Source organism: Hyperolius riggenbachi, chromosome 11, assembly GCF_040937935.1.
Source record: "Hyperolius riggenbachi isolate aHypRig1 chromosome 11, aHypRig1.pri, whole genome shotgun sequence".
Taxonomy (NCBI): domain Eukaryota; kingdom Metazoa; phylum Chordata; class Amphibia; order Anura; family Hyperoliidae; genus Hyperolius; species Hyperolius riggenbachi.
The window spans coordinates 108,154,870-108,179,381 of NC_090656.1; the positions used below are offsets into that span (position 1 = coordinate 108,154,870).

Genomic DNA, 24,512 nt, shown 5'->3' on the forward strand with positions numbered 1-24,512 from the left:
AAAATGCAGACAGTACAAAACATATGTTATCTAAGTAGATCAAGTGTTTATCTACTTATATACAGTGGGATGCAAAAGTTTAGGCAACCTTGCTAATCATCATGATTTTCCTGTATAAATCGTTGGTTGTAATAATAAAAAATGTCCGTTAAATATATCATATGGGAGTCACACATAGTGATATTTGAGACGTGAAATTAAGTTTATTGGATTTACAGAAAGTGCACAATAATTGTTTAAATAAAATTAGGCAGGTGCATAAATTTGTGCACTGTTGTCATTTTATTGATTCCAAAACCTTTAGAACTAATTATTGGAACTCAAATTGGCTTGGTAAGCTCAGTGACTACTGACCTACATACACAGGTGAATCAAATTATAAGAAAGAGTATTTAAGGGGGTTCATTGTAAGTTTCCCTCCTGTTTTAATGTTCTCTGAAGAGTAGCAACATGGGGGTCTCAAAACAACTTTTTAAAATGACCTGAACACAAACATTGTTCACCATCATGGTTTAGGGGAAGGATACAGAAAGCTGTCACAGTGATTTCAGCTATCTGTTCCCACAGTTAGGAACATGTTGAGGAAATGGAAGGCCACAGGCTCAGTTAAAGTTAAGGCTCAAAGCGGCAGACCAAGAAAAATGGTGAGAACAGTCAGAGTCAACCCGCAGACCAGCACCAAAGACCTCCAAATCATCTTGCTGCAGATGGAGTCACTGTGCATCGTTCACCCATTGAGCGCACTTTACACAAAGAGATGCTGTATGCGAGAGTGATACAGATGAAGCCCACAGCACAAACAGAGCCGCTTGAGTTGCTGTGGACTGATGAAACTAAAATTGAGTTATTTGGGCATAACAAGGGGCATTATGCATGTAGGAAAAAGAACACAGCATTCCAAGAAAAACACCTGCTACCTACAATAAAATATGGGGGTGGTTCCATCATACGGTGGGGCTGCGAGGCCAGTGCAGGGACTGGGAATCTTGTGAATGTTGAGGGACGCATGGATTCCACTCAGTATCAGCAGATTCTGGAGACCAATGTCCAGGAATCGGTGACAAAGCTGAAGCTGCGCTGGGGCTGGATCTTTCAACAAGACAACAACCCTAAACTCTGCTCAAAACCCACTAAGGCATTCATGCAGAGGAACAAGTACAACGTTCTGGAATGGCCATCTCAGCCGCCAAAACTGAATATAATTGAAAATCTGTGGTGTGAGTTAAAGAGTGCTGTCCATGCATGGAAGCCATCATACCTGAATGAACTAGAGATGTTTTATAAAGAGGAATGGTGCAAAATACCTTCAACCAGAATCCAGACTCTCATTGACACCTACAGGAAGCATTTAGAGGCTGTAATTTCTGCAAAAGGAGGATCTACTAAATATTGATTTTTATTTCTTTTTTGTGGTGCCCAAAGTTATGCACTTGCCTTATTTTGTTTAAACAATTATTGTGCACTTTGTGTAAATCCAATAAACTTCATTTCACTTCTGAAATATCACTGTGTGTGTCTTCTATATGATATATTTTAGTGACCTTTTTTATCATAACAACCAACAATTTCTACAGGAAAATCATGTTGATTAAGAAGGTTGCTCAAACTTTCACATCCCACTGTATGTGTTTTTTTCCCCTGGGATAGTATGGCTGCCCCTGCTGCTTTAGGCTCATAATATGACACTGACACTATTTAGACGACCCCATTACAAACCTAAGCAGCAGAAAATGAGCATATGGTGGAAAAAATACACAATCAGAGCCACATAGACAGAAGTAGCTGTAACGCAAGTTGAAGATAAAGTTAGCTGAGCTCTTCGTTTCCACTGTTGGCTGTTGATGCCACACATCACATTGGAGGACTTGGGAGGTAAAAGCAGGGAGGCCAGGAAGCAGAGGAACAGATCTGCAGAATTACTGGTCGCTGAAAGAACATTTTATATTTCTCATTAAACGTATAAAAAATCACCAAAGAGAAAAATACTATAACTTCAGTTTTGCAATCATTAGTTTACTAAACTCTAGGTTATCTACACCTGGTATGTGCCCCCCCCCCCCCCCCCTGTACCTGTAATGCGCTCAGAGTGTAATATTAATATATATATATATATATATATATATATATATACATATATATATATATATATATATATATATATATATATATATATATATATATATATATATATATATATATATATATATATATATATATATATATATATATATATATATATATATATATATATATATACGTGGAAAAGCTCTCCTGCACATACACCAACCCCTTCCACTAAGCCAAAAGCTATAATCTATATTGTTCTGAACAACTAATCAGTCAAACAGTACTTATAAGTCCCAATGTCCAGATAAGCATATATGAAAGATTTTAGCTCTGGCTGAACAATTGGTTACTGCAGGCGATAAGGTAAAACTGAAAGGCTTACCAGCTGTTAACAACCCACATTATAAGGTTGTTAACAAAACGTGTTGAGTTACTCCTGATCTCGTGTCCTCCCAATCTTCTGTCACAATAGTTCGCTCAGCACCATACTGATACCCTACTCGGGATCTTTTAAACAAAGCATCTTTTTATTGTGGGGTACCCCTGACTGTAATTCTTCCTTTTAACTTGTTTTTTAGCCTATTTGGAATATACTTTATTACTATATAACCTATATTAGAATAAAAGTTTGCACTTATATCCTTGTATTTTTATTTTATTTGTTACTCTCGCAACTTAACCCATTTTGTTAACAACCTTATAATGTGGGTTGTTAACAGCTGGTAAACCTTTCTGTTTTACCTTATCACCTGCAGTAACGAATTATCTTGGGAATGTGGAAAAGAGGGGGTACCGTATATACTTGCATATAAGCTGAGGTACCCACTTTTCCCTCAGAAACCAGGAAAAAGTGATTTAACCACTTAAAGGACTTACGAGGCCAAAATGTCTAAAAAAGCAAAGTACCTGTAAGCTGTTTAAATGCACGGAGGACGCCGTCCGCGCCCTCCATGCAGTTCCGCCGGGTCCCCTTCCTGAGATCGCCCCCCGCGCCGACCCCGACCCCCCAGGCCGGGTCGGGCTCTCGTGCCGCTCTCAATATGGCCGCTTCCATTGGCCGCGGCTGCGCAGTCCGCCTGGCCGCGAGTGCGGCTGCGCAGCTCTACGGCCAACCCCTCCGATCCACGCTACAGTGCGTGGTTTGGGGGGTTGGCCGTAGAGCTGCGCAGCCGCACTCGCGGCCAGGCGGACTGCGCAGCCGCAGCCAATGGAAGCGGCCATATTGAGAGCGGCACGAGAGCCCGACCCGGCCTGGGGGGTCGGGGTCGGCGCGGGGGGCGATCTCAGGAAGGGGACCCGGCGGAACTGCATGGAGGGCGCGGACGGCGTCCTCCGTGCATTTAAACAGCTTACAGGTACTTTGCTTTTTTTAGACATTTTGGCCTCGTAAGTCCTTTAAGCCCACAGGGTTGAAATTTTTTTACATCCGAGCAATGTTCACCTCCCATTCATTTGCCAATAACTTTATCACTACTCATCACAATGAATTGATCTATATCTTGTTTTTTCCGCCACCAATTAGGCTTTCTGTGGGGAGTACATTTTGCTAAGAGCCACTTTACTGTAAATGCATTTTAACAGGAAGAATAAGAAAAAAACGGAAAAAATTCATTATTTCTCAGTTTTCAGCCATTATAGTTTTAAAATAATACATGCCTCCATAATTAAAACTCACGTATTGTATTTGCCCATATGCCCCGGGTATTACACCGTTAAAATTATGTCCCTATCACAATGTATGGCGACAATATTTTATTTGGAAATAAAGGTGCATTTTTTCAAGACGGCCACAAGATGGCCACAATCAAAAAGTCCTGGGAGCGATCGATCTCGCTCCCAGGCAGAAGAAAGGAGACCAGAGCTCAGAAAAGCCGCAGCGTCTGAAAAGACGCTGTCGGCTTTTCTCCGGATTTATAATCCCTTTCACTGATCGGTGGGCTAGCGGCCAGCAGCGGGGGCGCGCACGGGGGGCCCGCGGGAGCGCCCGCGGGAGTGCGCGCCGCCTAACTGGACGAAAATTTTCATCCAGTTAGGCTTAAGTGGTTAATGGTGTATAATTGCCCTATCCAGTAAAGCCCCCTCCACAGTAGCTTGATGTGCTGACAGTGCAAGTCAGCCCCCTCTCCCCATAGCCAGATGTACCCCAAAGATGATACAGCTGTGTCTTAAGACGCCATAGATATTTGAGACAGTGATTACCACACAGGAAGAATCCCTGATCATTGCACCACTGACACGTTGCTTGCACACTCTGATTCACAAGCCAGGGGACACAGGTAGTCTTGAGCAGCGCACTCTGCACACCATGTTGCAGGGAATGGGGGACACGGACACAGCAGGGAGCCAGCTGGCAAGAGCAGGATCACTAGCGCACAATCCTTAAGCTCCTCTGCCAGCAACAAAACCTGCTGCTCCACCATCCGTTCTGCTCCACTGGCCTGCATATAAGCCAAAGGGGTAACTTTTCAGAACATTTTTTTGAAAAATTAGGCTTATACGCGAGTATATACTGTACTCGGGCTTGATATATAACTAATTAAGAGCTTTAGAAAATAATACATTCTATATAAAGAAAACCAAATTAGTATTTAGCTGATTAAAAGCGATAAAACCGTAAATTCTTGGAAATTGTATAGACCCAATTTTCATGCACATAATAAAATATTTATGTGAGTCATGGGGTACTTGAGATAATCTTTACCATGCCTGGGGGTACTTGATAAGCACAGGCTTTCAAAAGCAGTAAAAGGGGTACATACCCAAAATAATGTTGAGAAACACTGATCTACAACGTCTCTCTTGTTTTTCACTGTTGCAGGTGACATTGTGGGCCTTTATGAGTCCAGCAGCCCAAGTGAGCCTCTTGCCACTGGCATTGTGTCTGGCATCACGCAGAAGGCAGTTAGTGTGGCCTTCGATGAATCTCATTGTGAAGCACTAAATTTAGGCAGAGATAACACCTACAGGCTGCTGAAATTGGCAAATGATGTTACTTACAAAAGGATCAAAAAGTAAGTGTCTCTGATTTCTTTTTCATATTCATATAATGTTTTATAGCTGGTTTACTGTTGCATTGCTTATAGTCTTGATTGTTTACATAGTGCCAGTTCTTTTTCACCTGCAGCACCTTCTTATTGCAAGGAGGTAGCTTTAGAATTAAAATTTTCGAAAGAGCTTTACTTGTGTTTCTTTTCTCACACTGTTAAGTTTCTCTTGTTGTTTTATGTATGGTTTTGCCTTTTTAAGTTAGTATGAGAGTTAGGTTAATTTAGGGGTTAAATTTAAGTCACGTACAGACACTATACTTGTTACACAAAATTAGCACTCAGGAAACAAAAGCATTTATATAGGACTGTGTTATTGTTAGGCCAGTTAAAGTGGTAGGTAACCCAGCATTTCTTCTTTGCTCTAAAATATTTTTTTACAGCATATTATATACTACCACAATTTTTTTTTTTTTTTACTAGAACAGCATTCAACTAGTTAAACACAAGATTTACAAGCTCCCTGCAGGGAAAGCTGGGCGCATCCGAACGGGAGATAACATTATCTTGTGTTTACCTAATTGTATCAAGGGGGGAATGTAAACATTCTCTGGCCATTCAGACATCCCAGAACACAGACAGATACTCAGAAAGCATTTCTGCACACATTACAATATGAATACACCTGTTATGAATAAAATGCAATGTCAGCTCTCAGAGCAAAAAAATTGTACTTTGGTAACTTGTAATTTCTAAATGAATAATACTTTTGCACAAAAGCAAATATGATAACTGTATGGGATATAAAAAGTAGGAAAATGTTTTTATTGAATATTATGTCAGAGTTTTATACCGCTTTATGGATTATGGCAACCTCTGTATTCCTCTATTTTCAGGTTCCCTTTAGAGCAGGGGTCTCAAACTCGCGGCCCGCGGGCCATTTGCGGCCCTCGATACAATATTTTGTGGCCCGCGCCGGCAAAAGCTTCCTTATAGTTCGCTTCAGTGCTCCCAAGTAATCCGCCGCATCCCCGCCGCTAAACGAGGGCTGCAGAGCCCCCAAATCGCCCGGGGGGCAATCCGCCGACATTTCCTGGAAGCGGCAGAGCTTTCAGCTTCAGCTGCTGCTTTATTGATTCCCTTATGCGGCCCAGCCTCATCCTGACTTTGCCTCCTGCGGCCCCCAGGTAAATTGAGTTTGAGACCCCTGCTTTAGAGAGAACCTTAGATGGCTAGGAACACAAGAGAGAGATACTTACCTAGGGAGACAGAAGCATCTGGATCCTCCAGAGGCTTCCTGTGTTCTCCTTGCTCTTACCGCCGCTGCACGGGACCCTCCTGAAGATCACGACCGTGCTGCTTTTTGTGCACTAGTAGCTCCAGCTTACTGCGCAGGCACCGATGCTCTCGCACGGTATGGCCCGCTTGTGTATGAAGAGTAGGCCTGAACGATTTTAGATAAAGATTGAATCGCACGATTTTTGTCAGAAATTGCGATTTCGATTCGATTTACGATTTTCTTCAAATCAAGCCAGCCTGCCACTTGCCCGGCTTATGATATGAAGGTGCTGGAAATATTGAGCCGCTGGGACAGAGTGCGAGAGCCTGCGAGGTGGGCAGAGTCTGCTATTCCTAACTCCGTGATTGACAGCTGTGCAGGTGGATTCTGCCGCCCGCCCAGCCAATGTTGGGAGATGTTGCGAGGAGTATGCCTCACGAGTGTGAGAGCCTGCGGGGTGGGCGGAGCCTGCTATTCGCAACACTTCGTGATTGACAGCCGTGTGGGCGGATTCTGCCGCCCGCCCAGCTAATGTTGGGAGATGTTGCGAGGAGGAGTATGCCGCACGAGTGTGAGAGCCTGCGGGGTGGGCGGAGCCTGCTATTCGCAACACTCCGTGATTGACAGCCGTGCGGGCGGAGTCTGCCGCCCGCCCAGCTAATGTTGGGAGATGTTGGGAGGAGGAGTATGCCGCACGAGTGACAGCGGGCGGGGAAGGGGTGGAGTCTGCCGCCCGCTCCGCTGATTGACTGCACAGTAGGAGGAAGTTGGGGAAGAAAGTGAGCCGGCTCCAACCCGGAGAACAAGTGTAGGTAATGGCGCTGAGCCACCGCAAACTGTCGCTGCACAGAGCGGCAGAGGGGACTGCTGGACTGGCTTGCAGAGGGGGGTAAAAATCGTGGCTATGGCGATCACGGAATCTTCATTTCCGTGATCGCGATTTCAATCTAAAAACGATTTATCGTTCAGGCCTAATGAAGAGTGCAGTCACGATCAGAAATCTGACAAGGGCCTCAATTCACTAAGATCATGCTGGAGATAATAAGGCAAGAGAAAACTTACCACCACACAGTGAGAGAGTTATCTTATCTCTTAATTCCTTATGTTACCTCCTCTGTAGTTCATTTACCTCCTCTGTAGTTAAGTTACCTCCTCTGTAGTTATTTTCACACGCAGTTAATTAACAACCTGTCTTTAACTCTGGAGTTATTTTAAGGATTGAAGAGTTAATTTAAAGACAGAAGAGTTAACTTTAGGTTTGCCTGAGGTAAAATGTTTCCTGAGTGCTACATGCCTCGTCACCATGGTGATAACTAGAGAAACGTTATTAAAGACAGGAGATAAGCTTAGTGAATTGAGGCCAATGTCTTGTCGGATTTCTTCCGTGGGTCCGCCAGCGGCAATGGTGGGAGCCCTGATGATGTGGGAAGGAAGCCTCTGGGGGCTGAAGAGGCTTACCTCTTCTTAGTAGAGTTCCATCTCAGTAAAGATGGTTAGTAAGATGTAAAGAATTGTGACCTGCATGCAGCTTTGTGCAAATTGTACAAAGATTAGAACTTATCCAATCAGTATCAACCAGAAGATCATTTAACTGGTCCAGTTCCTATCTGCGTGGAATTTACATGAAATTTGTGTGCAAGCTGGAAATGTGGAAATGCCTCTCTTTGACCATCTCTCGTCATCAGTGTACTGTTTTCATTGGTACACTCTGAGTCACTAAATTAGTCAGACTGTATTCTGTTGAACAGTTTCTCCAGTTAATATACTTTAGGATTTTATATATGTTATGGCCAGAACCCGTAGTCTGGCCATTTTGTGATTTGGCCAGCCAACTCCCTAACACAGTGATTGTGGTCAAGAGCCACTGTAACAGAAATGCGAACCCCCCCCCCTCTGCTCTGATTACACACCATTCCCCATGTTTTCCCCTCTGCTATCCTTGTCCCCCCCCCCTGCTTATTCCCTCTGCCCCCCTATCTTCACCTCTCTACCCCAATGCTTCGATTCCACCTTTGTGTCCCCCTATGCCTCCCCATTCCCTTTGATCGACACCTCTGTCCCTCTCTGCTTGTCCCACATCATCGTCTGTGTCTCCTTCCACTCTCCTTGTCCTGTCAGTTCATCACCTCCATCCCCTCCGCTCCAATTGCACTGCACCGTCGCCTTTGTGTCCCCCTCGGCTTTCCGTGTTCCCTCTGCTTGTAACTTCTGTCCTCCTCTTATCATCTCTGTCCCCTTCTGCTCTTATTCCTCTGCATCATCACCTCTGTGTCCCGCCAACGCTCTCCATGTTACCTACGCTTTCCACCCCTGTCACCCTCTGCTTGTCCCTTCCCTCCTACCACTGCACCATATCTTCTGTGTCCCCTTCCGCTTTTCTTGCCCCCTTCACTCATCACCTCTGTCCCCTCTGCTCCAATTACATTGCACCATCACCTTTTTTTCCCCTCTGCTCTCTGTGTTCCCTCTGCTCGTCACCTCTATCCACTATGATTATACTGCACCATCACCTTTGTGTCCGCTCTCCGCGTCCCATCCGGTCATCACCTCTGTCCCCTCTCCACTTGTCTCTGGCCCCCTGCACTCCAATTAGACTTCTCCAGATGGTTTATTCGAACTTGGGCTGGCTCATTTTGACCAGTTCTTAAAATGCCCAGCCAATCCCTGCTTTGGCTAGGCTTCGGGCTCTGGCCATAACATACAGAGTAAAGCATATATAATATAGCGTTGCATACATCCCATTTGGGAGTGGTGGCAAATGGTTGCTTGCCTAAACATCCCCTTACTATGTACACACTAGGGTTGCAACGGTATGAAATTCCACGGTATGATAACTGTAAAAAAAAAAAACGCCGTTGGACAGTATTACGGTATTATACAATTATTTGGACCCCCTCTGTAGCCATTAGTAGGTGGCCGCAGCATAGGTAGCCAGGAATAATTGTAGCCAATAGTAGGTGGCCACAGCATAGGTAGCCAGGGATAGGTGTAGCCAGTAGTAGGTGGCTTCATCATAGGTAGCCAGAGATAGGTGTAGCCAGAATTAGGTGGCTGCAGCACAGAGAGCCGGGGGGGAGGAAGAGGGGGCGCAGCAGCATGGATAAATACTCACTTACCGGCAGCCAGGGCCTTCACGGTGTACTGGCTTCATTCTACTTCCTGTTCTTGCATAATCTTGTAATAGCGCGCAGGGCGCGCTGTTTCAGGGAAATGAGATGCAAGAACAGGAATTAGAATGAAGCCAGTACATCGTTTAGGATGGAGCTGGCTGCCTGCAAGTGAGTATTTGTATCCCCGCTGCTGTTCGTGTGCTCGCCGCTGTGTCACATCCACACCGCTACGCCCCCCGTGGTCGCCCCGCCCCCTAAAACCGGTAAAATTAAATTGTGCCTGGTATGATTACCATGCACAATAAAACCTCAGTATATACCGCTGCAACCCTAGTACACACACTCATAAGCACACTTGCGTGAGCTGTCATGTGTAGCCAGATAATACCTGGAAGGAATCTAGACAAATAATCAGGCTGCTATATAACTTGGCAGGCAAGAGAATCAAACACAGTGTATCATTCATAAGGCATAATGCCATATCTGCTGCCTCTGGAGAGCAGAGTCAGAACTAGCATTTAGCTTTCTGAGTCATCAGCCATGCTTCGCTTTACTCATCCTTCGTCCTTGTGCTGATTTCTTTTATTAGTCTATGCCGTTCTACAGGCATTTTTCCAACCTCCCTCAAAATGTCATAACACTTCAACAAGTGTTACACATTACACAATACTTAAAAAATAATGACATATTCATGCAGAGCTAGCTTACTTTTTTTTATTTCCGTTTGATTATCTCCTGTCTGGCCTTTGCTCCCACCACTTCACAGAAGCAATCCTTACTAAAGTAGCCAACTATTTAAAATGAACCTGAGGTGAGAGGGATATGGAGGTTGACATATTTATTCCCTTTTAACCAGTTCACCCCCAAGTGGTTTTTACCCTAACGGACCAGAGCAATTTTCACCTGTCAGTGCTCCTCCCTTTTATTCCCTAATAACTTTATTACTACTTATCACAACAAAATGATGTATACCTCGTTTTTTTTTCGCCACCAATTAGCTTTTCTGTGGGTAGTACATTTTGCTAAGATTTTTTTTGTATTCTAAATGCGTTTAAACAGGAAAAATAAGAAAATAATGGAAAAAATTCATTATTTCTCAGATTTCGGCCATTATAGTTTTAAAATTAAACGTTCTCCTGTGGATAAAACCGACACATTTTATTTGCCCAGTTTTCCCGATTAGTAAACCATTTAACCACTTAACGACCGCCCCCAGCCGATGGGCGGCGGCAAAGTCCGGGCCCAAACGACCGCAATACGCCCATCGGCGGGGGCGGCTGCGGGAGTGGCTATGCGGCGATCGCGTAATTTGTGACGCGATCAGCCGCCGGGGACTGGCTCCGCCCACCACTCGCTGTAACCCGCCGGCCGTTCGGAAGCGCCGGCGGGTTACTAGCTGCCCGATCGCCGCACGGAAAGTGTATAATAGGCTTTGTAATGTATACAAAGCCTATTATACTGGCTGCCTCCTGCCCTGGTGGTCCCAGTGTCCGAGGGACCACCAGGGCAGGCTGCAGCCACCCTAGTCTGCACCCAAGCACACTGATTCCCCCCCCCTGCCCCCTGATCGCCCACAGCACCCCTCAGGCCCACCCCCCAGACCACTGTTTGCACCCAATCACCCCCCTAATCACCCATCAATCACTCCCTGTCACTATCTGTCAACGCTATTTTTTTTTTAGTCCCTAATCTGCCCCCTACTCCCTCCTGATCACCCCCCCACCCCTCAAATTCTCCCCAGACCCCCCCCCCCCCCGTGTACTGTATGCATCTATCCCCCCTGATCACCTGTCAATCACCTGTCAATCACCTGTCAATCACCCGTCAATCACCCGTCAATCACCCCCTGTCACTGCCACCCATCAATCAGCCCCTAACCTGCCCCTTGCGGGCAATCTGATCACCCACCCACACCAATAGATCGCCCGCAGATCCGACATCAGATCACCTCCCAAATGCAGTGTTTACATCTCTTCTCTCCTCTAAACACCCACTAATTACCCATCAATCACCCCCTATCACCACCTGTCACTGTTACCCATCAGATTAGACCCTAATCTGCCCCTTGCGGGCACCCAATCACCCGCCCACACGCTCAGATTGCCCTCAGACCCCCCCTTATCAATTCGCCAGTGCAATATTTACATCTGTTATTCCCTGTAATAACCCACTGATCACCTGTCAATCACCCATCAATCACCCCCTGTCACTGCCACCCATCAATCACCCCCTGTCACTGCCACCCATCAATCAGCCCCTAACCTGCCCCTTGCGGGCAATCTGATCACCCACCCACACCAATAGATCGCCCGCAGATCCGACATCAGATCACCTCCCAAATGCAGTGTTTACATCTCTTCTCTCCTCTAAACACCCACTAATTACCCATCAATCACCCCCTATCACCACCTGTCACTGTTACCCATCAGATTAAACTCTAATCTGCCCCTTGCGGGCACCCAATCACCCGCCCACACGCTCAGATTGCCCTCAGACCCCCCCTTATCAATTCGCCAGTGCAATATTTACATCTGTTATTCCCTGTAATAACCCACTGATCACCTATCAATCACCCATCAATCACCCCCTGTCACTGCCACCCATCAATCACCCCCTGTCACTGCCACCCATCAATCAGCCCCTAACCTGCCCCTTGCGGGCAATCTGATCACCCACCCACACCAATAGATCGCCCGCAGATCCGACATCAGATCACCTCCCAAATGCAGTGTTTACATCTCTTCTCTCCTCTAAACACCCACTAATTACCCATCAATCACCCATCAATCACCCCCTATCACCACCTGTCACTGTTACCCATCAGATTAGACCCTAATCTGCCCCTAGGGCACCCAATCACCCGCCCACACGCTCAGATTGCCCTCAGACCCCCCCTTATCAATTCGCCAGTGCAATATTTATATCTGTTATTCCCTGTAATAACCCACTGATCACCTGTCAATCACCCATCAATCACCCCCTGTCACTGCCACCCATCAATCACCCCCTGGCACTGCCACCCATCAATCAGCCCCTAACCTGCCCCTTGCGGGCAATCTGATCACCCACCCACACCAATAGATCGCCGCAGGTCCGACATCAGATCACCTCCCAAGTGCAGTGTTTACATCTCTTCTCTCCTCTAAACACCCACTAATCACCCATCAATCACCCCCTATCACCACCTGTCACTGTTACCCATCAGATTAGACCCTAATCTGCCCCTAGGGCACCCAATCACCCGCCCTCAGACCCCAGCCCTAATCACCTCGCCAGTGCATTGCTTGCATCTATTTCCCCCCTCTAATCACACCTTGAGACACCCATCAATCACCTCCTGTCACCCCCTAGCACACCTACCCATCAGATCAGGCCCTAATTTGCCCCGTGTGGGCTCCTGATCACTCGGCCAAACCCTCAGATCCCCCTCAGACCCCCTTCCGATCACCTCCCCAGTGCATTGATTGCATCTATTTTCCCCTCTAACCGCCCCCTGAGACACCCATCAATCACCTCCTGTCACCCCCCTAGCACTCCTATCCATCAGAACAGGCCCAATACATCCTGTCATCTAAGAGGCCACCCTGCTTATGACCGGTTCCACAAAATTTGCTCCCTCATAGACCACCTGTCATCAAAATTTGCAGATGCTTATACCCCTGAACAGTCATTTTGAGGCATTTGTTTTCTAGACTACTCCTCGCGGTTTAGGGCCCCTAAAATGCCAGGGCAGTATAGGAACCCCACAAGTGACCCCATTTTAGAAAGAAGACACCCCAAGGTATTCTGTTAGGTGTATGATGAGTTCATAGAAGATTTTATTTTTTGTCAAAAGTTAGCGGAAATTGGATTTTTATTGTTTTTTTCACAAAGTGTCATTTTTCACTAACTTGTGACAAAAAATAAAATCTTCTACGAACTCACCATACCCCTAACGGAATACCTTGGGGTGTCTTCTTTCGAAAATGGGGTCACTTGTGGGGTTCCTATACTGCCCTGGCATTTTAGGGGCCCTAAACCGTGAGAAGTAGTCTAGAAAACAAATGCCTCAAAATGACCTGTGAATAGGACGTTGGGCCCCTTAGCGCACCTAGGCTGCAAAAAAGTGTCACATGTGGTATCGCCGTACTCAGAAGAAGTAGTATAATGTGTTTTGGGGTGTATTTTTATACATACCCATGCTGGGTGGGAGAAATCTCTCTGTAAATGGACAATTGTGTGTAAAAAAAATCAAATAATTGTCATTTACAGAGATATTTCTCCCACCCAGCATGGGTATGTGTAAAAATACACCCCAAAACACATTATAATCCTTCTCCCGAGTACAGCGATACCACATGTGTGGCACTTTTTTGCACCCTAACTGCGCTAAGGGGCCCAAAGTCCAATGAGTACCTTTAGGATTTCACAGGTCATTTTGCGACATTTGGTTTCAAGACTACTCCTCACGGTTTAGGGCCCCTAAAATGCCAGGGCAGTATAGGAATCCCACAAATGACCCCATTTTAGAAAGAAGACACCCCAAGGTATTCCGTTAGGAGTACGGTGAGTTCATAGAAGATTTTATTTTTTGTCACAAGTTAGCGGAAAATGACACTTTGTGAAAAAAAAAATTAAAATCAATTTCTGCTAACTTGTGACAAAAAAAAAAATCTTCTATGAACTCACCATACTCCTAACGGAATACCTTGGGGTGTCTTCTTTCTAAAATGGGGTAATTTGTGGGGTTCCTATACTGTCCTGGCATTTTAGGGGCCCTAAACCGTGAGGAGTAGTCTTGAAACCAAATTTCTCAAAATGACCTGTGAAATCCTAAAGGTACTCATTGGACTTTGGGCCCCTTAGCGCAGTTAGGGTGCAAAAAAGTGCCACACATGTGGTATCGCCGTACTCAGGAGAAGTAGTATAATGTGTTTTGGGGTGTATTTTTCCACATACCCATGCTGAGTGGGAGAAATATCTCTATAAATAGACAATTGTGTGTAAAAAAAAATAAAAAATTGTCATTTACGGAGATATTTCTCCCACCCAGCATGGGTATGTGTAAAAATACACCCCAAAACACATTATACTACTTCTCCTGAGTACGGCAATACCACATGTGTGGCACTTTTTTGAAGCCTAACTGCGCTAAGGGGCCCAAAGTCCAATGAGCATCTTTAGGCTTTACAGGGGTGCTTACAATTAGGCACCCCCCAAAATGCCAGGACAGTGAACACACCCCACAAATGACCCCATTTTGGAAAGTAGACACTTCAAGGTATTCAGAGAGGAGCATAGTGAGTCCGTGGCAGATTTCATTTTTTTTTGTCGCAAGTTAGAAGAAATGGAAACTTTTTTTTTTTTCTTTTTTGTCACAAAGTGTCATTTTCCGCTAACTTGTGACAAAAAATAAAATCTTCTATGAACGCACCATGCCTCTCACTGAATACTTTGGGATGTCTTCTTTCCAAAATGGGGTCATTTGGGGGGTATTTGTACTTTCCTGGAATTTTAGCCCCTCATGAAACCTGACAGGTGCGCAGAAAAGTCAGAGATGCTTGAAAATGGGAAAATTCACTTTTGGCACCATAGTTTGTAAACGCTATAACTTTTACCCAATCCAATAAATATACACTGAATGGTTTTTTTTTTATCAAAGACATGTAGCAGAATAACTTTCGCGCTCAAATGTATAGGAAATTTTACTTTATTTGAAAAATGTCAGCACAGAAAGTTAAAAAAAATCATTTTTTTGCCAAAATTCATGTCTTTTTTGCTGAATATAATAAAAAGTAAAAATCGCAGGAGCAATCAAATAGCACCAAAAGAAAGCTGTATTAGTGACAAGAAAAGGAGGTAAAATTCATTTAGGTGGTAGGTTGTATGAGCGAGCAATAAACCGTGAAAGCTGCAGTGGTCTGAATGGAGAAAAAGGCTCTGGTCCTTAAGGGGCGAAAAGACTGTGGTCCTGAAGTGGTTAAATTATGTCTCTAACACAATGTATGGCGACAATATATTATTTTGAAATATAGGTGTTATTTTTCTGTTTTGTTTTTTATTTGTCCGATCCATAATTAAAAGCCCCTATGTAGTAAAGTAAAAGTAATTTTCCCTCATAAAATATAGATGAAAAAAAGCTGAGTCGATAAGGCAACTATTTATGTTTTTTTTTTTTTTGTTTTTTTTTTACTGATTTTTTTTTTTGGGATGGGGGGCTTTGGAAGTGTAAGTTATTAATTTTAATAATATTATGTATGTATGTGTAATTTTACTTTTGGCCACAAGATGGTGCTAGTGAACACTCTCCCTATAAGATGTGTTCACTTTTTTTTTACATTTAACTACACTGTGACTGTTTCCTGTTTTATGAATGGACGTGGCCACCGATCGCGGTCACGTCCATTCATTCCAGGCATTGCGATTGGGTAGAGGACTCGGTCCTCTTCCCCAATCACAGAACACGGAGTCCCGACGGGCAACCGCGGCGGGAGCGAGCGACTTATTGAAAACGTCCTGTTGCCGTTAACAGGCTCAAACAGGACTTTTTAATAAGTCACTTTGCCATTAACTGGTTAAACAATGCACATTGCCTGCCTGTCCTGCTGACCCTCTGCCTCTAAAACTTTTAGCTATAGGCCTTGAATGATCATGCAGATCAGATGTTTCTAACAAAAATCTTACAAGATTAGCTGCTTGCTTGTTTTTGGTTTTGGAGTCAGACACTACTGACCAGAAACATCAGCTGGACTGCCAGGCACTTGTATTGTTTAAAAAGAAATCAATATGGCAGCCTCCATGGGCTTGATTCACAAAGCGGTGCTAACCTACTTAGCACGTCTAAAGTCTTTAGGCGTGCTAACCAGGGTGCTAAGTAGGTTAGCACCGGTTTTCTCAATTGAGAAATCCAGTGCTAACCTACTTAGCACCCTGGTTAGCACGTCTAAAGACTTTAGACGTGCTAAGTAGGTTAGCACCGCTTTGTGAATCAAGCCCCATATGGCTCTCACCTTAGGTTCCTTTTACCAGCTAAATCCAGGATTTTTTATTCCATGTGTGTGCTTCTCCTTCTGTCCTCTAATTTGATGCTGTAGGGCACTCTTTGCTTCTCCAAGCACTCTCGTCTTTAGGTATACAGAGCCTCATTGATTGTTGGATTTCTTTCTACATCCCTGGAATTGTCTTTCACGACTGACCAACCATCGTGCAGGTTGGCCATGTGTATACAAGTTGTTTAAATGACTTGTTTTTTCAATGTGGATATGGTGCGTGCGCATTATTTCAGTTAGTTGGTTGTTTAGTTGGTCAGAGCGTGTGTTTGTACTGGTGGAGCAAACAACAAGTTGTGCGGTTGGTCATCTTTGTAGGTTGGCCGTGCATTAAGTTGAACATCTGTACGTACCTTAACGCGACCACAGTTCCTCTCCATGCCCTTTCATCTCTTTACTACCTTGCACTTATTTATCACACCAGGGTGGAAATAGGCCCTAACACTGTTCAAATGTGCTCTGAAAACAGGAAGGGTTATTTTTTCCTTTACGCCTGGTACTCACAATGCAATTTCCCATCAAAATCGATAGGTCGAATGGATAATTTCAATCAGGTCCGATCTGATTTCCAGTCGTTCTTCTGATCACACCTGTATAAAATTGATCAGAAAAATAATCGGAAATCAGATCGGACCTGTCAGAAATGTTTGATTTGATTTGTCGATCTGATTGGAAATTGCATGGTGTGTACCAGGCATTAGAGAGTACCCACAAATGTTATGAACCATGTGGGCAGGTTTTGCTCAGAGGGCAGGAACGCTATGGAAACATTGGCTCAGTATATGGCTTGGTGTAAAGATAAACAGAATTCTCCTGTCTTATTGGTTCAAAGGTTTGCACAAAGCAGGAAGTAATCTTTATTTATCTGTGACCAGAGATAGACTTCATTCGTTTTCATTAGTCGTTCTTCAATATTTTCTTTTTGTTTTATTCATCTGCAGGGCTTTGACTGCACTGAGTCAGTATCACTCAGGACCTGCTACCCACCTAATAGATGTCTTATTTGGATCATCACAGCCCAGCAGCACTGGGGTACCAGGTGAGACTACATTTAAGACAGAGCAGAATGGGGGTCACTAAATGCATAAACCAACAATTCTTAACTTGGGGTCCACTGACCCCTGGGGGTTCATTTGCACCTGTAAAGCGGTCAGGGCCACAGACTAATTGGCAGGTGCCGCCCCCAGGTACGTCACCGGCTCCATGGCGCTTCTGATGGAGTTTCAGCGGCTGAATCTGGCAGAAGGGCTAAGGGAAAATTACAACTAAAGCCCAGCGCTGGAGTCTGTCTGTTTTTTCCAGTACCTGGCACCTGCCACCATTTTCCTGTAGCCTATTTAAAAATAGGTGGGCAGTGGGTCAGGCACTGGAAACAGGTGGAGAGGCTCTCTATTTTTATCCAGTGTCATTTGCAGATCACTGCTGCATGTGGCTGGACATGTGAGAGGGAGATCTAACATTTAGTTCTGATTTCATTTAAAAATCCTTTTATAAAGCTATTAGGAAAGGGGAAAGTGTGGGGGAGAGGGGTAAGGGAGTGGGCTAATAGTGCAGGGGATAGGTAGGGAAAACACACATTTAATCAGTTAATCCTATAGGAGCTGCTTGGTCTATCTGAACGCGTATACGCATCAAAAAAATATAATGAGCACTTTCTGGTAACCCAGGATAGTGTTTGTAGTGCCATCTTGCAGCAAAAAGTTAAATTACAGTAGGCATACATTTTTAATTAAAGGCTTATCTAAGTAGAAAAGGAGCGCTCTATAGTGTATTATCACAAAGGTACGTTTATTGCACAAAACAATTAGGTACTTACAAAATTTCCATAAAAACACGCTTGTCAGCGGAATGCCAACCGCTTACATCCCCCTTGTCGGCAGGTGTATGGCATGGCAGGTGTACACGCCCTGTGGCCATCAGCACGGTCTCCGCGTCAGATCTGACGAAGGCGCAACGTGACAAAATGCATAATGACGTCATACGCATGCCGAAACTAGGCCCCGCCCACCCCCTTGCGAGACGAGCATCCAGGCGGCCGCAGACCGCGCTGCTGGCCACAGGGCGTGTACACCTGCCATACACCTGCCGACAAGGGGGATATAAGCGGTTGGCATTCTGCTGACAAGCGAGTTTTTATGAAAATTTTGTAAGTACCTAATTGTTTTGCGCAATAAACTTACCTTTGTGATAATACACTATAGAGCGCTCCTTTTCTACTTAGATAAGCCTGTACTTCCCTGCATCGGAGCAGCACAGTGTATTAAATCAAGGAGAAGATTGTGTGGAAGTGTCTACGTCTCCTTGAATAGGAGCGCAAGAAACTTTTGTTTGGCGTTGGAATTTTTAATAAAAGATTAATACAATTAATCCCCTCCAAAGCCTCCCCCTTTACCAAACAAACACTTTGGTAAAGTGTTTGTTAAAAAAATACATAAATAGTTGCCTTAGGGACTTAGCTTTTTTAATATGTATGTCATGAAAGTATATCGCTGTTATTTTAATAAATAAGGGCTTGTAATTATTCACCGGATAAAAAAAACCCATAACCAAAAACAGAAAAAAACACACCTTTATTTCCCAATAATATATTGTTGCCATACACTGTACAAAGAGCATAATTGAAATGTTGTGATAGCCAGGCAAATACAATGTGTGGGTTTTATTTATAGTAGCATTGTTTATTATAACATTATAGTGGATGGAATTGGAGAAATGGTGTATTTTTTTCTTGTTTTTGCATATAAAATGCATAGAAAATAAAGAAATTACTGAAAACCTGTATCGCTCACTAAAAACCTAATTTGTGGTGAAAAACCAGTGTTCTCCCCAGGCCCTATTAGCCAGGTGCTCCACCTGGCTAGTTTTGGTGAGCACCCGGCTGTCATTGGCTCACCTCCTCCTATGCTGTAAGCATAATTGTGCAGAGAAGCACCAGCCCTGTATTCTCTCATCTAGCCCTACCTGGCTACTTTTTCATGCCACCTGGCTGGAAAAAAAATTCTGGGGAGAACACTGGAAAAACTAAGCTATTGATCATTCAGGTGTGAGAAGCAGTGATAAAGTTATAGCCAAATAATTTGGAGGAGTGCTGACAGGTGAAAATGGCTCTTGGTGGTAAGGGTAAAATGGCCTTTGGGTTGAAGTGGTTAATAGTTCTCTTTTTTTTTTAATGTCCATTTTCCCCAATCCTATATTTTCAGAACATTTATGGCGCAAAATATGCTTTCGGCTTACGAAAAAACATAGGGCTACATGGGCTTGGGATGGGGGTGACCCCAAAAAGACTGAGATTCACTGGCATAAACTAAATCACAATGCTTTATCCTAGGGAGTGTGATTTTATTGCAGGGCCTTTTAGCAAGGAAAATTAATTTTATCTGCTCCTGTGTGCTGACCAACAATTCATCTACCGTATATCGTTGTCCCAGTTTAACAATGGGTCATGTGACTAGCTGGAAGAGGAGTTTGTGAGGGGACATACCAGAAATGCTTTTGCACACGTGAAAAAGTTTCGAACACACTTCTCAGCACGTAAAGGGACCATCAAAGATAAGAAAGGCAAAGATCTGACCGACCAATGCAGCATCAAATACAGATTGCTGGAATATACAGAAGAACTGTATGCTCACAAGGGTGAACTTCCAGAAATTCAGGCTAAAGAAACCAGGACATTTGAATCAGAGCCAATTATGCTCTCAGAAGAAGTTGCATGGGCAATAATACAATTACCTAACAACAAGGCCGTTGGTAATGACAGAATCTCGTTTGGAATGCTAAGACCGATACTGATTGGAGAAATCCCACAAATATCAAAAGAATGTCTACACGTGCTTTATCAACTATAAAAAAGCCATTGATTGTGTTGAATGCGATAAGCTGTGGAAACCCTTAGGTGAACTTGGCGTGCCAGTTCATCTGGTAAAGCTGATAAGATCACTATATTACTGGATTTTTACCACTCCAGATAAAAGAACCCCAACCACTTGTATTGACCGGAAGAAGCGGACTGAGACCCTTGAAATGTGTTGTCCTTTTAATCGTGCTAAATAAATAAATTAATCTTTTTACATTAACCCTGTGGTTTGTGTTTTTTCATCTGGAGTGGTAAAGACACCTCCCTCCACCTTATTATTATTTTTTGTTTCATAAAATGACCTATTTTTGGGCACCTCCACCCCCAGTACTATACATTACATCTCCTTTGGAGGTGTTCACCTTCCGGGTTTGGTCTTTTCTACAACCAAGAAGGACCAACCAGGAGTGCGACCATCCAGTTCCAGTAGGACCTGGAATACAGAGCAGGGAAGATTATTTCCCCCGTTGGCGATACACGGTGGTAGCAGGGACTGCAACTCACCTTTGTGAGTATAAATACTCTTATACTACAATCTAACATCTAATACCCCAAAATACTGCACCATTTGGCTCCTGGTCGAGGTGACTGTGGTATCCCCACAATGACCACCTTTTCTACAAGATCACTATATGACGGCCAAGAAGACAGAGTGCGCAATCATTCTGTACAGTTGGATCCTTTTTGTATACATGTTTGTAATTTTTATATGACAGTATGTTTTTATGTATGGTTGCATATTATTGCATTGCACCAGCATCTCCCCTGTATGTGTTTCTTAAAGAGAATCTGTATTGTTAAAATCGCACAAAAGTAAACATACCAGTGCGTTAGGGGACATCTCCTATTCCCCTCTGTCACAATTTCGCCGCTCCCCGCCGCATTAAAAGTGGTTAAAAACAGTTTTAAAAAGTCTGTTTATAAACAAACAAAATGGCCACCAAAACAGGAAGTAGGTTGATGTACAGTATGTCCACACATAGAAAATACATCCATACACAAGCAGGCTGTATACAGCCTTCCTTTTGAATCTCAAGAGATCATTTGTGTGTTTCTTTCCCCCCTGAGGGGGGAGTGCATAGCAGAACCACAACACTGAAGAACTTGGCAGCCTTCCAGACACAGGCTGACAAGTCTGACAAGGGAAAGATACATTGATTTATTACAGAGACTGTGATAGTACAAAGTGCTGCAGTAAGCCAGAACACATTAGAATAGCTTTTGGAACTTGTAGGATGATAAAAAACAGGATGCAATTTTTGTTACGGAGTCTCTTAAAAGAGCTGTGGAGGGCGGTGTTTCTGGTTAAAATGTAAAAATGTTTGTACAAAATTGTCACTTTAGCTATGACTAAGGACCCAGGAGGGTCGGAAAAGTGTCAGCTCTTGCGCTGCCATATACCACTGCTGTACCTTTTAATGATGATTGAATAAAGATATGGATTTTTAATACGATGGAGTGCAGACAACTTTACTTCATGTAGACTGGTTCATGCTATAGTTTTCCCCATAACCATGTATGGCTGCAAAAGTTGGATCCTAACAAAAATCGACTCCTTTGAGTTGTGGTGCTGGCGATGGGTGCTTTGCATCCCATGGACAGCAAGGATGACGAACAAAGAAGTATTGGAACTTATAAGACCAGACATGTCACTGGAAGGCTAGATCACCAGACTCAGACTCACATATTTCGACCACGTGATACGATTAAATTGCTTAGAAAAAGACATAATGCTAGGTCTGATCAGTGGCAAAAGGCCGCCAGAGAACACATTGGCTTGACACCATCAAAGCTGACACAGAATTGAGCTTAAGGCAACTGCTGGAAATGGTACAAGATCGGACAGCATGGAGAGAGCTAACCCATAGAATCATAAAGAGTCAGATATGACTGAATGGATAACATCATCATCATCATGTGACTAGCTAATGTGAACGTAAATTCATAGGTAACTGAACTGCATGATGACATGAAATTTCATATATCACCATAATAAACAATTATACATGGATTCCATTTAGACTGTAACATAGAAATGACTGACATTTATAGCTTGTGTAAAATGAGAAATGTATCCATTATTAAGCTATAAGGTAGCTATTGTCTCCAGCACTATGCAATAAAATATTGTACTACTAAGTGGGTGAAGACTAAGCTGACCTCTAGGCTTGTAAATGCAGCTGAAAAAATATGAAGTAGTATTGCTCCTTTTTAACTGTTATTATTGCGGGGGGAGGTGGGGCACTTTAAGAAATAGCAATCTTTAACCACTTAAGCCTCCTGGACTATCTCCTACAACCAAAACGGAAGCTGCTCAAGCCTTCAGGATGTAGGAGATATGTCCAGCACTTAAACTGCCGCTGTGAACAATCGTGCGCGTGCATGCGTACGTGCACGCGCATGCCCGCCGCACTACCGATCGGAGCAAGGGACCATGAATAGCTCTGGTTGTTAGCTTTCCACAATGGTGAAATTCGTGGGCTTTTTCTGATGTCCTCACTCTTTTAGGGCTATGCAAACAAATAATGGCACAGAAACAATTAGTGCAGAAAAAAAAGTTTGCAGAAAAGCCATTGGCGCACCTTGAGAATAATGGATTGCTGTGCATCCAGTTTGTTATCAAATGATGTATATGTGACCTCATTTTAATCATAGTAAGTTTCAAGAATACATTTTGATGTGTCATATAGCTTGAGCTCCTGTCACATAAAAAATAGGTAGTGACAAACTCAATCCATTATGAAAAAAAAATGTAATTTTTAAAATTATGATCAAACTTGGAAAAGTTTCAGCAAAACACCCACTTTTGACTAGCCCTGGTTGTTAGCTTTCCATAATGGTTACATTTGTGGCCCTTTCCTGCTGTCCAGACTCTTCTGTGGCTATGCAAACTAAGTATGGCACTAAAATACTTTGTGGAAAAAATTGGCCTGACCAAAGCCACATGGACACTTCGTCGTTAATGGCATTCTATATTCCCAGAATGTTATCAGATTCAGATGACGTATATTGGGTAGCCTTTTTACCGCGACAAGTAATAGAATAGATTTTAGGGGGATATGGGGTTGAGGCTTGTGTCTTGTGAATTACATTTAGTAACAAACTGAATCAAAAGCAATATTTTTTTTTATTTTCATATATTCAGTACCAAAATAAAAAGCATGTAAAAATAAAACAAAGTGACAGAATTTAAAACAAAATACACAAAATGTTACCTTAAAGACTCGTTTTTTTAATATGTATGCCATGAGGGTATATTACTGTTATTTTTGCAAATGAGGGCTTGTAATTATGGTACAATGTGAAAACAAGAAACATGACACAGAAAAAATACACCTTTGCTTCCAATTATTATATTATCCCCATACATTGCACTAGGAACATAATTTAAATGTTGTGAATACCAGGAGAAATGGGCAAATAAAATGTGTACGGTAGCATCATTTATTTTAAAACCATAGTGGATGGAAATGGAGAAACTGTGTATTTTTTTATTTTTTCCTCTCATTTTTCCCTTTAAAATGCATAGAAAAGGAACTTTACCCCAAGATTGAACTTCATCCCAGTCAGCAGCCCCTTTCCCACAAGAAATACTTTACCTTTTCTCAAATAGACCATCAGTGACATCTGAATGGCTGATATTGTGGGGAAACCCCTCCCACAGTGTGATGTCATGACCTTGGTCCTCGCAGTTTGCTGTTTGTGAACCTTGTTGCATTGTGTGAAATATCTCCCAGTGCGCATAGAATTCTCAGTAAATGAACATACAGATCACCGTCTCAAAACTAAAGATGTCACCACCAGTGATCCATTTCAGAATGTAATTAAGGGAGAAGAAATATTTTACAATAGGCAAACACTGCCTAAATGATTTTAAAATGAAAAATTGTAAAAATACCAATTTTATTATGTTATTTTCCTCTTTAAGTCAGCCTCCTTCTGCTGTTTTTTTGCTGTGGGGCGGGTACTTTGCATACAAATGTCTCATGCTGCAATGGTCAGTTGTGACGCTTTCATTTGTCCTGTATGTCACATGGCCTGATGTGTCATTGCTTCCTGGGTACATAGGAAAGAAATTTGCATATAGCAAAGGTCATTGCAATCACCTTCTTCTACCTGGGCTTATTGCCAGCCATTAAATTGTCAAACTGAGGGGAAGTGACACTATCAGACGTTTTAAAAAAACAAATG

General features: G+C 43.3%; 1 protein-coding gene across 1 annotated transcript in view; it reads left to right on the top strand.

Annotated features, from left to right (window-relative positions):
* The window catches only part of IGHMBP2 (immunoglobulin mu DNA binding protein 2), a 94,019-nt gene that overhangs the window by 3,476 nt on the left and 66,031 nt on the right, over positions 1-24,512 (top strand). The window contains exons 3-4 of the mRNA XM_068260738.1: positions 4,886-5,078; positions 17,410-17,507. Coding sequence (XP_068116839.1) covers positions 4,886-5,078; positions 17,410-17,507 — 291 coding nt within the window. The remainder of the gene's footprint in view (positions 1-4,885; positions 5,079-17,409; positions 17,508-24,512) is intronic.